This window comes from Nematolebias whitei, chromosome 11, assembly GCF_014905685.2.
Source record: "Nematolebias whitei isolate Nwh7 chromosome 11, NemWhi1, whole genome shotgun sequence".
NCBI classification, from domain to species: Eukaryota; Metazoa; Chordata; class Actinopteri; order Cyprinodontiformes; family Rivulidae; genus Nematolebias; species Nematolebias whitei.
In genome coordinates, this window is record NC_056508.1 from 18,860,076 (window position 1) to 18,877,706 (window position 17,631).

At 41.6% G+C, this 17,631-nt stretch overlaps 1 protein-coding gene across 1 annotated transcript in view; it reads left to right on the plus strand.

The window, feature by feature from the left end:
* nup210 (nucleoporin 210) overlaps positions 1–17,002 on the plus strand; it is a 39,105-nt gene extending 22,103 nt beyond the window's left edge. The window contains exons 20-40 of the mRNA XM_037683967.1: positions 388–489; positions 611–739; positions 971–1,098; positions 1,175–1,310; positions 1,409–1,471; positions 1,800–1,979; positions 2,064–2,144; positions 2,290–2,421; positions 3,193–3,351; positions 3,692–3,783; positions 3,911–4,085; positions 4,939–5,114; positions 8,780–9,000; positions 9,298–9,434; positions 9,976–10,090; positions 12,358–12,504; positions 13,441–13,691; positions 13,772–13,976; positions 14,158–14,277; positions 16,250–16,327; positions 16,870–17,002. Coding sequence (XP_037539895.1) covers positions 388–489; positions 611–739; positions 971–1,098; positions 1,175–1,310; positions 1,409–1,471; positions 1,800–1,979; positions 2,064–2,144; positions 2,290–2,421; positions 3,193–3,351; positions 3,692–3,783; positions 3,911–4,085; positions 4,939–5,114; positions 8,780–9,000; positions 9,298–9,434; positions 9,976–10,090; positions 12,358–12,504; positions 13,441–13,691; positions 13,772–13,976; positions 14,158–14,277; positions 16,250–16,327; positions 16,870–16,973 — 2,931 coding nt within the window. The 3' untranslated portion in view covers positions 16,974–17,002. The remainder of the gene's footprint in view (positions 1–387; positions 490–610; positions 740–970; positions 1,099–1,174; positions 1,311–1,408; positions 1,472–1,799; positions 1,980–2,063; positions 2,145–2,289; positions 2,422–3,192; positions 3,352–3,691; positions 3,784–3,910; positions 4,086–4,938; positions 5,115–8,779; positions 9,001–9,297; positions 9,435–9,975; positions 10,091–12,357; positions 12,505–13,440; positions 13,692–13,771; positions 13,977–14,157; positions 14,278–16,249; positions 16,328–16,869) is intronic.
* Positions 17,003–17,631: the final 629 nt, after the last annotated feature.

Genomic DNA, 17,631 nt, shown 5'->3' on the forward strand with positions numbered 1-17,631 from the left:
CTTCAGTAATTTGGATTGGGGACGTCTGCATTTATGAAAATAATAAAATGTGGTAATTCACTATTAGATGAGCTGCTTTTACTTACTTACTATTTATTTGTTTACTTATTTTTTGCAGTTAACATAAACAAAACAATGTAATTTCATCCTCATTTTAAGCTCTAAATGAATTATTGTCACCTTTGACACCCTGCTCAGCGGGTGCTCGTGTTTTAATCCTGTCGTTGTGCTGGTGTGAGCGTTAACAGTTAGTGACAGACCAGGTTTTCCTCAGGGGTCCCCTCCGATGTAACCTGCAGGATGAAGTGTCAGACAAATGTTCGAGTGAACTGCCGTGTCTTTCATTCTAACAGTTTGACATCACTTTGACTGTATTTTGTCTTCTAGTTGAATTTGGCCTTAAAAGAGGGTTCAGGTCACTTTTTTGTCAATACCAGTGTGAAGGGGATTGTGAAGGTGGTTCTCCGTGAGGCCCAAAGCACAGCTCAGGTAAGAAAAGCTGAACTCCACTGTACTGCATTGTAAATGTTTAAACAAGCTTACCTAGTGCCAAAAATGTGAATGTTTAGAATGAAAGCTCTGCTAAAGAGAAATGTCCTCATCTGTCCAGGTTTCTCCAGTCCTGCCAGGCACGGTGAAAGTGATGGTTCATGATCTCTGTCTGGCTTTTCCAGCTCCTGCTAAAGCCACCGTTCATGTTTCTGACATCCTGGAGGTTTATGTAAGAGTGGTTGACAAGGTCAGTTCACAGAATGCTTCATGTTTTAGGCTCAAAGTCCTGCTAGATCAAATCCACTTTATTATTCATATCGCACACGTGAAGTTTTCCTGTAGTGTGCAGGTGTTAAATGTGCTTTGTATTCTTTCACGCTTCCATTTTTAGTTAAAGTCTTTCTGTTTTAAACTGTCCTGCCCCCTTTAAATCCACATTTATTTCCCTGTTCATGATTGTAATGCCTCTTGATTACAGGTTGAGATTGGCAAATCTGTAAAAGCTTACGTCAGAGTCTTGGATGATAATAAGAAGCCTTTCTCGGCCAGCTATTTCCAAAACATGAACCTTAAACTCACCGCAGCGTCTGCTATTATTTCTCTTTGGTAAGTAATCTAATGTGTGGTGTTTACGTTGAGTATAAAGAAGCAAGCATTCATTTTCTGAACGCGTCTCCTGCAGGCCATTAGCAGAGTCCACAGAAAGTGATACAGCAGTGTATCTGGTGAAAGGAGCTGTTATTGGTCAGACCACTCTGTCCGCTGTTGTTGTGGATAAAACTGGTAGAAAAATAGCCTCTGCACCCCAACAAATTGAGGTACAGCTAAGTAGATCTCAAAAAGTACATTTACATTACAGCTCCTGCTAATGTTTCAGAGTAAAAACAAATATTTTTGGTTTCTTTTTCCTTCTAAGGTCTTTCCACCGTTCAAACTCATCCCAAGGAAAATGACTCTGTTAATTGGAGCGACGATGCAGGTATGTGTAATTTTAAACAGGTGGTCCCTCTTCCTCTGGTCCTCAATTTATCTCCTGGAGGAATTCGTCTGGCAGTACTCTTAATAGCTCTTAATTTAAATATCCATCTTGCCTGTCATTTCCCTCATCGCATCCTCCTATTAAGAATGATTTACATCATAGTATTTTCCTAAAAGCTGAGCGTAACACTTGGTTACTGCATAGTTTCTTAGGTTTTCAGTTTTAGATATTTTAAGTGTTTGAACTACACGTGATAGTGTTTAATAAATTATTGTGCTCTTCTCATCCCAAATATTTATTCTCCCTTTACTCCTGCCGTCATTTATAGATCACATCTGAGGGTGGTCCTCAGCCTCAGTCCAATATCATTTTCTCCATTTCTGATGAGGAGATCGCTTCTGTTAATGCTATGGGCCACGTCAGGGGCGCTGCTGTCGGGAACGTTACGGTGACGGGGCTGGTCCAGGCTGTCGATGCTGAGACTGGGAAGCTCGTCGTCGTATCTCAGGTAAGTGTCAGTCAGTGATGCGGCTCTGTGTAGTCCTCTCTTAGCTGGTACGTGAAAAAAAATCAGATTTCCTCGTGGTTGTAGGATCAAGTAGAAGTCGAGGTCGTGTTTTTGACGGCCATTCGAATCAGAGCGCCTATCACAAGAATGAAGACAGGAACACAGGTATGAATAATTTTAGATTTCTTCCCAAAATCACTAATTATACTGTTTATCATACATATCCGTATACGAGCTTATTATAAGATTGTGTTATTTAATGTCTCTGTGAGGGATTGATCTCAGCTGATTGTCTTCATTTAATTTCTAGATGCCTGTTTATGTGATGGGGCTGACCAGCAGTCAAACACCCTTCTCCTTTGGAAGCGTTCTGCCGAGTCTCGCCTTCTACTGGTCCACCACCAAGAGAGACATTCTGGATATCCAGCCCAGGCACTCAGAGGTATCCTTTCATTTCCTCTTCCGCTGAACAAGAAAATACAGATTTCTGTTCGATGGATAACTAAATCGCTCCTACTTGTGATGCTCATCCTCCGAGAACTCGGGCTCGATTTGTGACAGAGTGGTTCTAGGAGCATGAGACATCATTTTCACACATGGACTGGCCCCCACAGAGTCCAGACCTTAACCCCATTGAGAATCTTTGGGCTGTGTTGGAGAAGGCTTTGCGCAGTGGTCAGAATCTGCCATCATCAATGCAAGATCTTAGTGAAAAATGAAAGCAACACTGGATGGAAATAGATCTTGTGACACTGCAGAAGCTTATTGAAACAACGCCACAGCGAATCTAAAGGCGGTCCAATGAAATATTAGTGTGACCTTTATTTTTGGAGGTGACTTTTTATTTTTTGGCCAGGCAGTGTATTTAACTGTTTTACTTTGAAAACTTAAGATTAAGTTTTATATTTGTCTCATTGTATTGTAATGAATAAAATGACTTACTTTGAGTCAGACATTTAATAATTGTCTGTATAACACAGTTTGACTTGTGCTTTAATATAAATGAGACGAGGTCTATTATTGATTCTGGTTTTGTTGCTCAGAATAAACTAAGACGTGTTGTCTCCATATTCTAGTACATGTTTTTAAAACCAGCACCTGCTGAGACTCTGCTGTTTGTGTTCACCGTGTAGCTTCTTTCTCATCACATGCATTTTGTAGTTTGACTCTGCTGCTGTTTTGAACCACTTTTTTAATGATCTGTGTCGCGCAGACCAACATTAACCTTCAGCCGGAGCACAACTTTGCCATGAGAGTAATGGGAAGGCTGAGGGGTCGGACCGGGCTGAAGGTGGTTCTCAGAGTTACTGACCCAAAGGCACGTCAGCTGCAGGGGAACCTACAAGAGCTTAGCGATGAACTCCAGATCCAGGTACCACACTGTTTAAAAAGTCTTTCCTAATATTTTAATTTCTACTCAGCTCTAAATATTTTAAATTCCTTTGATATGAACTACTTTGCTTATCGTGGCAATGTTCCCTGCTGCTGCTGCTTCAGAATAAAAAAGCTGTTTTTTGTGTCAGCAGAGCGCTGAAATTACTGGTGGCTGAATTATCTTGTTAAATTTACGAAGCGATAACGCTGCAGATTAGTAGAAGCAGAATTCATATCGGCTTCAAAATGTATTAAACGATAGCATGACACAAGTGTAGAGACATCAAAGAACAATGAAAGTCCCCTAATAATGGTTTCATCGCTCTGCTTTGATCAAGGTCTATGACAAGCTGCACGTGCTCAACCCTCAAATAGAGGCTGAGGAGTTACTGATGGCTCCGAACTCCGCCATCAAACTCCAAACTAACAGGTGAGTTGCACTACGGGGGTTCGTCTGATCTTCACACCCATGCAGGTTTTATTGCCCTACATAAAATGATGAAAAGGCACAAACCACACTCAAAGCAACATTATGCTGTGATGTTTCTGTCTCGTAGAGACGGTGTGGGTGCACTCTCCTACCGGATGCTGGATTGCCCTGACCAGGTCATTGTTGCTCAAGTTGATGATAAGGGCTTCCTCTCTGCTGGCTCTCTCACCGGCATCTCTTCTCTGCTGATCACCTCACATGAGACCTTTGGTGTCAATCAGACCCTCATCCTCACCGTAAAGGTCAGTTCAAGAGCTGCAGAGTGAAAGATGTTTGAGATTTTGTTCTTTTAAAACAGTCTTCTCTGTCAACTGACTGTTTTCTGACTTCCTGTCAGAGGCTTTGCACATCTGACCAAACATCCTTCAAGATGCTTGTAAATTTAAAAGTATCTACTAGAGATGCACGATATTAGATTTTTGGTCGATATGTTAAAACTCATTTGGCCGATAACCAATACCGATATTTTTCCCCTAGACCTACTTACAAAGACTACATATTCTTCTCTGCTGTGGAATTAAAATACTACATTATTCTGCATGGTCTTTGTCAGTTTGGCCTACTACCAAATGAAGATGCCAAAAAGGGGGCTGAAAATGATGTAACACTTCAACTTGGATTATGTTTAATGTCAAATTTATTCATGACATTTCCTCTCTCCAACACAATGACAATGTCCAATATTTATCGTTAATATCGCCCAATACTGCCGATAATCGTGTACATCCTTAGTATCTACTGTAATAGTATTATTAGTAGTACTGTAATAGTGGTAAACTAGTGATGGTTTAAAATGATGGCATTAGTTGTTTTAAGTGAAAGTCTTTTAAAATGGTCTTAATAACAGAAAACGTTTTCCTTTTCTGTTTGTGGTAAATTAAAAAAAGATGCACTGATGTGCACAATTTGTATAAAGGATATTATTTGATAAAATATTAATTGTGGGTCATTTATTATTCATTAGTTGTCCAAAATTATTCAGTGTCTGTGAATATCCGTTATCAGTCTCTGCCTGGCCTCTGTTTGTTAACACGCCTTTGAAATGACTGCTGGCGGTCACCGATTGTGACAACAGTTCTTCCCTCGCCTCCTCAGGTGGTCCCTGTGTCCTATGTCCGCTTCAGCACCAGTCCTGTGCTCTACACCCACACAAGAGAGGGCCTGGCTGCCTTTCCCCTGGGAATACTACTCACCTTCACTGTGCACTTTCATGCTAGCACAGGAGAGGCCATTCACAGCTCGAACGCCCACCTTACGTTTTCTACGAACAGGTCGGTCACCCGGAAACATTTCTCTTGATCAAAATCTAATTGTGGATTAGTGATGAGAATAAAGTAAAAAAAAATTAGCACTACTTTAAATGGAGCACCTTTAATTTTGAGTGGTGTGGCAGCAGAAACCTCAGGTTTGGTGACAGGACGTGACAGGTAGACCTAATCTGAGTGATTTTTGACTCTGCAAGAGTGGACATTTGACACAAACGCACGATACTCGAATGGTAAACAGATGTTGTGTTGTTAAATAGTGATTATGTTAATCAAAGGTTTTTTTTTTTATGTTTTTATAAGGCTTTTCAAATGCTTTCTATCAGTGCTGGTGACTGGTTGGATTACAGATTAATCAGATGTTTTAATAGAGACGAAGAGTAATTGACTAACTGGAATTGGTCTGTTTTACTTTGACTAGTCGTTTATTTCATTGATCATTTATTATTATCTGTCAAATGAAATTATAAGTGTTTGTGTTTGGCTGTCTAGTAGATTTTCTCATGAACCAACAGACGGCTTTTAACGAAACTCAAAACAATCCTCAGACTTACGTTTACATCCTGATTCAAGTTGGCCTACACGGCTACCGAACCTTAGCAAACACAAACTTCGCTGCAGCTCAGTCCTTTTTACAGATGCTGAGCTAAAACTGGCGAGGTAGTAACCGAGAGTCATTTCCAACACACGTTACAAGCACTAACAAATCACGCAAGAGCTTTGTTCAAAACTCAGTGCGGTGGACAGCGTGCACGTCTTTAAGGAATGCTCGTTTTAGTCTTGAATATGAGATTCTGTGCTTGTTCCATTTGCACATTAAGCTGCAGAATGTGGCACACAGTCTTAACTTTGAAGCCCCACGTAGCAGGATGTTGTCAGTGTGGGGGCTCTTCAAAGTGAGTTCAGGAGACACAACTTTGACAGTTTGTGCTGATGCTTTTGTTATTTCCTTTGCATAGTTGAAAGTTTGAGAGCCAGCACAGCCTTTTCCTCTCATTGTTTAAGATATTCAGATTCTGGATCAATAACCCATTAGCAAAGCACTATTAAAATACAAACAATGCACTCAATGCAACTGTGAAACTACATTTTCATGGAATCAGGACATTCTCTGCACTTTGTGAACACTAAGAACGGTCCCGTTTTGCTGCAATCAGTTGTTTTAAAGTTTTAAATATTGTATTTAATATTGTATTACTGAACAGTAATGATACGTGATTATCCTGCATGGTTTATTTTTTTAAATCAGCCAAGAAAATGGTTATTGTTGCTTCCCTGAAACAATTCTAGTCAGTTTCAACTTGCAAGCTACCGAGCTAGAAATACTAAAAATATCAGCTGTTTCACTGGGTATAAATAATCTTGTCACAACATTTAGTCATATAATTGAGAATGTTTAAAAAGCATGATTATGCATGCACAATCATTTAATCGTCTACAATTACCTGTAAAAAAAAAAAAAAAAATCAAAGGAGTGCACATAGCAGAATTAACATAACTCCACATAGTTTTAAAGATAAAAAGACTGAAATTATTGACGTCCTTTGGCTGAAATTACTTCTTTACGTCTCTTTGTCAGGATATATTTAACATGTTATTTTTTTACACTATTTAAGGCAAACAAGATTAATTTGACTTATTATTCATTTCATTTATTAAAAATAAAATGCTTTGAATACACTTTTAATCAGTAGGCTTGTGCTCTCTATCATATAATGAAGTATTCACAAGTATCTATACTTCAGTTGTCCGCCTGAATCTTTTAGTTTTACTCCATTTCATGTACAAAGTGTGTTCCAGGCAGAGTAGCTGTTGCTGCACACTGAGGGTTAACATTATATAAGGCTAATGGGGCAATCTGTAGCACTCCTAATGTTTTCTATGCAGTGCCTGTTTTACACCATACTGCTGCTTTCCCTTCCCTTTTAGCACATTAATGTTTAGTCTGACTAGAGCAGTAGAGGTCATGGCAAAGTGTAGTAGCACGCTCTGAGGAGAGCATGAAATTAAATTACCTGGCTGCTCCTGCAGCCTCAGCTCAGATGGGCTGTTTTCACCCGAGTGAGTGAACTCGGTAAGAGTTTGGGGCTGAAACAAGTGTTGCTGCAGTTTCAGTAAGGGACTCCCTCATCAGTCTGCACAATGAATTGATTCTATTACCTTGCCTCCAGTTGCTGAAACAATTTTAGAGTAAAAATACAAAACTAAGTAGTAAAGCCCTCATAGTGTGGGAACTACGGTTCCTGGTCTGTGATTAAATCCTACTGAGCCTCTTAAGGGCCAATTGGATTTTTCTGGTATCTGCGCTTGGAACAGCTCGTCCTATTTGTTTAGTACAGAGGCTTTGCAGAAAAAGGCAAAAGTAGGACGCTTTTAAAGAGGAAAAGTATTATAAAGACTAAAACTTCTACAGAAGGCAGGCAGTATAAATCGAGTACACTACAGTAGTCCCTCGCTACTTTGCGGTTCATTTATCGCGGACTCGCTCTATCGCGGTTTGTAAAAGTAAGATTGGACATGACACACAATTGGCCGATTGATGGATAAGTCGCACGATCAGCATAGATTTTTATTTAAAATTAAGTATTTTAAATTATTTAGCACCTGTGTGCAACCCACAGCTGCAGGAGAGGCTTCCTCCTGCAGCGGAGAAGTGGGCGTGGCTGAGAGAGCTGGCAGGAAGCAGATATATATTCCTACTTTGTGGTTTTTCACTCATCGTGGGGCTTCATGGTACGGATCCCCTGTGATAAACGAGGGACTACTGTACACAGGATTTTTGGACAATTTCACCAAGAACCTTAGAAACAGAGACATTTATTTGCAAACAAAATTTGCAAAATTGTCAATAAAAGAAGAGACGAGGTGTAGGAATTGTGGGCCTTGTTGCCTTTTGAGGGTGACTGTAAAGGACGATAGTTATGACAAACAATATTTTACTAAAACTTTATATTGGCCACAAACGGCTGAATCTGCTGTGCTGAACATTTGCAGATAAAGGTTTATATTCTGTGTGCAGTGAATCTCAGTGATGGAATCAAACACACGTTGGAAATAAACACTTGTTTGCAGCAGTAAATGTAAATAAAAACCTCTTTCATGGTCATATTGTGCAAGTTTATATGTACAGTGAACTGACATTTTTAGATTGTAACTTAAAAAAATAACAAAATCAATGATACTGTCTTTCGCTGCCTTGCATGCCAAAGTTTTTAACAAAGATCTCTCTTGATCTGTTCACTCTCAAAGTACCGGTATTTGTTGGAGATGGCGTCGGGTTGATTAGTTGTGGCAACCATCTTGAATCAGGTTGACTCCAAAAGATCGTGAGCTGTAACGGTACATCCAGGGATGGCTCTCGGAGTTGAATTAAATTCTGTCCACTCATTTAAGAGCTTTTTTGCTAACAGATTCATAACTTTGACCTCCTAGTGCCTAAGTGTCTGAGTGCTGTCTGGTGGAAACTTTTCTGTTCACTATCGACTTTATACATTTTGTTTTAGGATTTTTAGTTTCTAATTTGACAGGTAAAGAAAAACAAATGCATTATTTCTATTTAAATCAGATGTACGAAGGTAAAGCTCATTGAACTTGTTTTCAGTCGAGGTTTTAAACTGTGGATGTCCAAACAAATTATTCAAAGTGACTTTTGATTCCTTTCTGTCCTGCAGAGATGACCTTGTGCAGGTGGGGGTTGGCCCCTCTAATCACACTCTGTCAGTGAGAACTGTCAACGTAGGTCTGACGCTTCTTTCAGTGTGGGACAGTGAAAACATGGGCGTGGCAGACTATGTCCCACTTCCTGTCCAGCACGCCATCTACATGGACGAGTCCAACAAGCTGGTGGTGGGAGACGTGGTCTGCTTTCAGGTCCAGCTAACGAGCCCAGATGGTGAGGGGTGTGCGTTGGAGTAAAGCACTAATTGTTTCAGACATTCTTAGTTCAGAGTACAGTCGTTGATGAACACTCAGAAAACGTATACAGTGATCTAGAGTTGGTGCATGTCAGAATATTTCAGTTTGTTTAAAACAGAAGCAGCTTGTTGTGCATGTTCTAAGAGGAAAACGTTTATTTAGCTAAAGCTCATTTTAAATTTTTGTTCCGTTTTTTCTTCTGAATAGATTCATACCTTTAATTTTTCCTTACACATTTTCTAAAATGAGAAAATGATCTTGCCTTTTTCTGTAGGTGTTTCTGGTACATGGCGCTCCTCTGCAGACAGCGTTCTTCAGGTGGACTCCAGAAGCGGCGCGGCCGTAGCCAGAGACTCTGGGACGGTCACCGTGTACTATGAAATACCTGGCGTTTTGAAAACGTACAGAGAGGTCGGTTATGTCTGTTTATATTCCATCTGTCATTCCGCATAGACAAGCTTTGAACTAGACCAGTAAGAGCACACTGGTGTAACTGTGTGTCATTATGTAATCAAATGGAAAATAGATGAGTAGAAACAAAACCCTCTGAGTAATGATGCAAACTAGACAACTTTCTGGTTTCTTTGTATTATCCCAAAGATGTGTGCACACATCAAAATAAATTAAAATATATTTAAAAGTTCTTTACCCATCACACTCCTTGTTTTGTAAATTGTCAGCAAGCAGCAAAATTAAATTAACATTTTCTTTCTGCTAAGTGAGAATTCATGAGTTGTGGTGTTTAATATTTAGTTAAGTGGTCACAAACCTCTTCAGGAAGTGAACGTGACGAAGATGTTTCCATCAGTGTGCGGGGAAGCATTAATGCAAGCAGCAGCGTCTCAGTGAATTTTTCTGACAGTCTGGCATGATTGATGCGAACGACCAGTGGTGGATGCAGAACACACACCTGAAAAGGGCTCGTTTGTTTTCTGTGTGTGTTGATCTGTAGGTGATTGTGGAGGCACCAACGAGGACCTCAGCTATGGCTCAGGCTTCACCCGTCAGGCCCGGCAAGGAGACCAAGGTTCATCTTACGACCCGAGAGAGAGGAACCAACCTCATTGGTATGGATTTATTTTAACAAGTAATGAGACTTTGGTTCTCCTTTTTACTAGTGATCCATCAAATGAGTGAACTTTAGCTGGATCCGGGTTATTACCGGTAGTTAGGATTATTATTAGCTTGTATTGTTAGCTTAGCTCGCCTGGTTAACATACAGGCCAAAATACAAGCTGGAAACCTCTCAACCAGCATTTGCACTTGATTCCTCTTTTAAAAACATCTAAGTAATTATCAGTACATTAAGGAGGAAGTCTCGACTCAGAACTCTCTTTGAAACAAAGTGTTGTAACCTCGTTTGTTGAAGCTCGATTTTAAAACAATCATTCCAAAGAACTAAAATACTTTAAGCAGTAGCTAAAACAGTTATTTACTACAAATAACTAGGTTAGTATTAGTCACTTGTATGGAACGTATAAAACAACATCAGCCCTCTGTGTCATATTAGGGACTGGAATTGGGAGAACCAGACTTTTTTTTTTTAACAGTATCTACTTTTCTGTAGTTGCCAAGATGGCCGCGCTCAGCCGAGTCGCAGCTTCACAGGCTCCCGGTGAACTCGATCTTTTTTTGTTCCTGTTGTTTTTGTTTTAACTTTTTTTTGCTCCTACACTGCACATCCACAGTACGGGCATGACATCGACACACTTGTGGAGTTTTCTGTGTCGCTGCCTTGCCATCATGCCATCATGGTTCAATTCTTCCAGCCTCAGGCTCAGGCCTGTCATGGCGTCTCCGTGGTCCTCCATCTGCCTGCACAGACCGAACTCTACGAACCCGTTCCGTTCCGTGGGGAAACCTTGATGTTCTCTGTCTGCCGGACCCGGTTCTGGAGGGCAGTCTGTGAGGGCAGCTGCTGCGGTCATTGTTGCCATCAGGCTGCTGACAGGACATGCTAACTAGACCTGCTAATGCTGCTAACAAGATCCGTTGTCTGCCTGACCGGACCAAACTCTGTGGACCTGCTTGGTTCTGCGGGGGAACCTTGGATGTTCTTTGTCTGCTGGACCCAGTTCTGGAGGGCAGTCTGGGAGGCAGCTGCTGCGGTCCTTATTATCATCATGCTGCTGAAGGGACCTGCTAACAAAACCTGCTAACACTGCTAACCGAACCACGCCGCTAACAGTACCATGGGACCAACGGGACCATGTTAAGAGAAACCTCACTGCTAACAGTACCATGGTGCTAACTGGACCATGTTGCTAAGAGAAACCTCACTGTCATCAGAACCACTCTGCCAATAGGACCATGCTGCTGTAGATTTATTTATTTTTCACTTTTGGTGCCTTGCTTCTCTATTTTTGTTGGATGCTTTGAATAAATCCCAGTTTATATTAGTTTAGTTTGTCAGTGCTCGCATTATTTTTTCATTTTTATTTATCCTTTATTTATACAGGTAGTCTCATTGAGCCACGAGAATTCATTTTCAAGAGAGACCTGTTTAGGGAGCAGATGGTGGGGGGGGGGGGGGGGGGGGGCTTGCTCACGAGCCCAGAGTGGGGCAAATGAGGGTGGAGGGAGGTGAGGGTGTTCCACCTTTTCTGCACACATTTTGATGTTGACTGTACTGGGAGTTGAACCTGTGACTTTTTAAGCGTGTAAATTATAGCTGAACAGAACCTATGAGAATCGTGCTGCTGCTGTTCGGTGTATTGTTTTGCACTATTAGTGACTGACATGTATCTTAGATCTTTTAGCATTTGGCGTTCGTTTAGCGTATATCTTAGTTTATATCTCAGATCCTTATTTACTTTCTTTTTTACACTTTGTATTTTTGCTATTGTTTGATGTAACTGGGACCCTGCGTACACGATTTAGTTCCACCTCATGTACCACGTGATGAGACAAAGAGACTCTGACTCTGATTTACCTCACTCCTGTTCAGCCAGCCCCTTTGCCTTGTGTTGACATTTGTTCAAGAAGATATCAGGTTATCTTTATTAATTAAAAGGGTCAAAACCAGATCGTTTATTGAAATAAAAACAACAAAAACACTCAACAACTTCCCGAGTAGTCAGCTGGTTGCCTAGCAACTGCTCAGAACCAACAAACAGTGGCTAAACATCCTTTCTGTGGCGCTCTAACAATCAGGAAGCTGCAGAATGAGGACAGAGGCTGTTTCTTGGTGCTTCTTGATGAATACTAAATAAACATTCTTTTTAAACCACTCACCCTGTTTTCTGTCAAATTTCTCACAACTCATAAATGAATTATAAAATATTGTAGTGACTTATTTATCAAAGGTGATTTTTTATTGCATTCTACTCCACAGGAACCTGTTCTCCAGCCCAGATGGAAGCTGTTTCACAGCTGCATCCAGAAACATCTGTAAGCTGTCATCTCAGCTTCACCGGTGACACTGTTGACTTCTCTGCTAATGATGTCTTCAAAACACAAGTCGGCTTCGACTCCAGCACCGGTGAGACTGATCTGAATCAGGCCAGAAATGACTTTTATGTTTAGAGATTTGCAGCAGTGTTTTGTTTTGTGTACAGAATATGAGCAGGATTAAAACCTTCTGATTTAATCCACATACAGTGCTAATGCAACCTGGATTTAAGTCTGTTGAAACGGGCATCACACAGATTTATTATGGTGCTGCTGCTGTTTTTATTCAGATGTATTTTATTGTAAATTCATATTCAAAGACTTGTTCAGAATGCTCTAAATTTTGCATGTTCCCTCTCTGCTGCTCATTGTTTGGCTTTCTTGCTTTTTTTTACTCATTCTGTGTTTTAAAAACGTTTCATTGAAACTTAAATGCTGTTAAACAAGGCAACAGGGCAGGAAACTACTGTTTACCATGGACGTAAAACATTTGTTTTTATTTTCCTCCATCTAATTTCATATATATAGACATTCAAATTATTATTTTTTACCTTTTTAGAAAACTGTTCTGCAGAATAGACCTGCGTTAAAATCTAACAGTTTATGACAACGCTCTGCATGAGGGGCAGGACGATACCGTTTACAAGGACCTAATCAATACCTGTGTTGCCCAAGGAATAGAGTTTAGCAGGAGCTGTAGAAAGTGTCCAAGTGATGTATTGAACTGAGGAGAGGCCATGTTGCCTGAAAGCACTGATGTAATTGTGTTTGGGGTTTGGGACTCGCCCCTCTTGTTAGTTCCTCTGTTGGGATCTACATGTGTACAAACCTATGAACACCTGACTTGATCTCTAGTCTTGAACTGCTCCGCGTCATTGTGAAGGAATACTCTACAAGGGGTGTTACGTGTGGCTAGTTTGCGTGTTGCATGTTTTGACGTCAGGTATCTGTTTTTCTTTGCTAGATCTTGTTCCAGTTAACTGCGTGGTTTATAGATCCATTTTACCTCTGTCTCTCTTTGCCTCAGGCCTCTACACGTGTTCTGTGACCTTGCAGCCTATGACTGACCAGCAGACCCGTGTGCTCAGCTTGTCCATGACCAACCTGCTGGTGAAGGCAGGCCTGTTAGGCAGCGTCTTCACCGGGGAACAAGTCAGCACCAGGCTGCCCATAGAGCCGAGCCTGTACTCGGACCAGACCGAGCTGCTGCTCTCAAACATGCACCCGTCTGCCGAGTTCACCGTTTATGGACCCATCACCACCCTGTTGAACATGGAGGTCAGACATCATAGGCAAATATGTTACAGAAGATGTCTGTGTCCCTAAAGGTCACATGTAATGATTGTTCCTGTCTTTAGGTGGTGTCTGCCTCTCCGAGCATTGTAGTTCAAGAGAAGGAGGTCCACCATGGCTACCCCAGCTACTCAAAGTACACCGTTAGTGCTGTGAACCCCCAGCCAGACTCTCCAGCTTCTGTTACTATAAGCAGCTCCTCCTCTGGCCAGAGTTTTGTCATCCCAGTCACTTTTGTTCATGTAGCTGATTTCAGCACAGCCAAGCAAGGTCAGATGTTGTTTCAGCGCAAATTTCAATTTCAAAACCCGTTTCTAACTAAATTAGTGAGAATCATTTGTAGAAGACAGCAGCTTCAGCCCGTGTAACACTCGGCATTATTCCACTCTTGTACAATTATCTGATCTTATGGGTCATGCTGTCTGACTGCTTCTCGTTCATTTCTCCACAGCAGCATCTTCAGCTGGTGTCATGGAGGAGGGCCACTCTCTGCACAGCTTCATAAACTCGTACCAGATGATGTTCTGCACCTTGTTTGCTCTGCTGGCTGGTACAGCTATAGTCATCATCGGTGGGTCCTCTCATCTGTCCTGGACAGAGGAGCTCAAATATTCCGTTTTTAGTTTTCGTTTAGTCAGTAGATGTTTGTTTTCCAGAGTAATGACAGTACTGTGTGGAAATGAATGTTGTTTAGGCCAGATATTTAAAAAGGGCAATAAATGGATAAGACTAGTCAGCGGTGGTGATTTTAGCCTCTATTTGGGGTGCTGGAGCAGCCCTAAATTTTAATTTGGTACCCCTGAAAATTTTAAGAAACCATCATTAGGATTTTGTAAGGAAGTTTAGTTCTCAACCTTAGATTCACTGAAATATTTAATAACATTGTAATAAATATGAAATAAATGATGACAGTCTTAAATGGGCCAGTAAAATTTGAGGTTTTGATTTACACGAGTTGGATCCTTGACGCCACCTGTCAATCTGTCCAGTAGGCTCGTCAGCAACTGACCGGTCGACAACCTCAATTTCTCCTGAAGTGAAACACCCCTTGCTGGAGTGTTGTTGGAGGGGGGGGGAGTAAGATGCCTGAGAAAAGTGGAGTACTACATCTGGACAACATCTTAGCTAACGCTTCTGTATTGTGTGCCGCAATACATTTGTTGGCAATTGTCAACAGGGGGTGTGTTAAGGATTTGTGAGAGAAGCAGAGAGTGCTCTATTCATACAAGGAGAGCTGTTGGTCAGGTTACATCTTGTTGCTCTAAAATAGTTATTGACTGAAGTGTTTACTTGTGTAGGTAAACGTAGATGTTTAACAACCTGTTAAAATACACCAGAATGAAGGAAATGGAATTTAGTTTATTCAAAATTTTCTCAGGGAGGCCCCCCCACCCCCCCCCCCCCCGCCTCCCCCCCCCCCCCCCCCCCCCCCCCACATTACAAATGCTTCTGATGTCAATGGTCACTATTATGTTCAAGCCAAGAGCCACTGTCAACACTGGGGGCTAAACACCCCTAAAGATCAGATTCTAGAATTGCCCCTGGTAGTTGGTCAAAAGCCACTGCAGGTGAACTTAAAGTAAATAATTTAGTATAAAGTCGATCTTTAATCACTTCCATCAAGTCGGATTCTGTACTGGATTGACATCAGTTTATTGATTTAATCTTGCAAAGATATTTTCACTTCATCTTGAGAAGTTCTTTGTCAGCCTGGGTCTTCTTTTTTTTTTTTTCTGGTCTGAATCCTGTTTGTGTTATTCACAAAACTCCCCGAGAGCTTCGAGTTACCTTTGTGCATTTGTTTGCTTATTTTCTCCTCACTTTTAGTTTCTTAAAGTTGTGCACTGTCACACTTGAATGTTGGATTATTCAGACTTGACCAGAAAAATAAAAGCCTTTGTGAGACTGAAGCTGATGTCTCTGCTCGCACCCCACTGAGCTAATCAACTTGGATGGCCAGGAGCGCTCCGCTGCACATCCTCGCACCGCGCCGTTTCACCGTCCGAGTCCGGCCTCATCGTGTGCTGCACGTCTGATTGGCTAAAGCAAGACACTGAACCCCTCACTGCCTCCGATGTGTGTCCCGTCAGTGTATAAATGTGATAAAGCTCTGATTAATATTTGTATAGTAGAGAGCTGTATGAGTGGGTAAACAAGGGCACAAATTGTAAAGTGCTTTGAGTATCTTGATTAATAGAAAGGCTCTATATAGTACAGTCCGTTTACTCATAATTTAATACTTCCTGGGCCAGAAGGAATCTGCGTTGGCCCCCGTACAGCCCAGGGGCCGTCAGTTGAAAATCACTGATCCCTAAGCTGCTGATGTCAATAATTTAGTTTTTACTGCAAGAGTTGCTGTAACATTTGGTGTGAATGTGACTGTTTGTAACTGAGTGCGTTCAGGAGAACACAGCTGCGTCAGGAGCGGTCGACGCGTTCTTTCAACCTCAAGTTCTTCTGGTTTCCACCACGGTTCTGTTTGTGACTTCAAACGATCTCCTAAAACAGCTCTGACGTTTGTGTTTTCTCTGTTTCCCCTGCAGTCCTCCACTCGCTGTTCTCTCCAAAGGAACCAGCGTATCACCCCGCGTTCATCCAGAGGACACCACCGCCCGTCACAGGTAGAGCAACGTCGGCTTTTACTCGAGCCGAGACTCGTGAACGTGCGATGCCGCTCGACTTTAAACATCAAGTCTGGCTTTTAGAAACGCATCAAGCAGAATTTTTAAACGCGTTAGAAAAACTCCTGCTGGTAAAATGCTCACGGCACAAGGGATGGGGGGAAAACAAAGATTGTGAAGAAACAGTCCTGTTTTCAGACGATCTTCTGTCGTGTTTTTGTACTTGTACATTTCTACACACGTATGTACACACAACAATTATCCTTCTCGTAGATTATGCAAATGTTTTTAAAACACGTTGAGCCCCGGGCTGTGTGCCTTATCGCCCACCACTATGAAAAGCAAGCAGTCACACTGCCTTTTGTGTCTGTCTGTTAGCAAAATATCTTTAAACCCATTGGAAGCATTTTAGTGGGCGGTAGCTTAAACTTGTCGGCACTCAGTCAGATTAACAGATCTCGAGCGCTTTGTTTAAAATGTTAACGTTTCTTCAAAAGGATGCTTCTTTCATTTCCTGACTGTGTAAACTCGGGCTCTTTCAGGGTTTGACTCTCCGTTAACAAATTCCTTCAACCACGCGCTCCCAAGGACCAGCCCGAGCAGCAGTCCTAGACCACGTCTCTACTCTCCAGACTACAAATCCTGATGAGCTGCTGTGTTCACCATGACAACACCGCCGGCCATTAATGCAGACCGAACGTGCACCCTCAGGATGAAGACGAGACGCGTTCGGCCTCAAACGTCGGTACAGAAATGCAAAAGCTCGTTGTTTCTCGAGATTATAAGATGGAACGATGCAAGTGATTACAGGGCTAATTAGAGTGTTCCTTGTTTTTGTGTGCAAGTGACTGTGCGTGTGCTAAACTATACACAGCATTTTATTTTGCCATGACGTGTTTTTTTTTTTTCCTCACAAAGTACCACTTGATTAATGACTGATTGTTTTGCTTCAGATCAATGTATTAGCTCGTCTTTGACATTTCCTCGTGTGCTACTTATCGTATTTGACATGCGAGCGTCAGGAACTCAGGAAAAAACCAAAGCTGTTTGACGTAAAACATACTGACTTGTATTTATTTTTCTGGGCATGACATGACCTTTGTTGTAGCGTGTACGATTGAAAACCTCGTCGTCCACTGGATCCGTCCTCCTCTGTGATGAAACGCGTTTTTATTTTGAGCGGCAGTGAAACTTGTTTCGTTTGACCTTTCTGATGTTTTGAGCCTCGAACTTGCAGCGTTTTTCAGCTTCATCAATGTGAAACAGACAAAATTTGAGCCTTCGTTCAGTTTTTATCCGTTCTT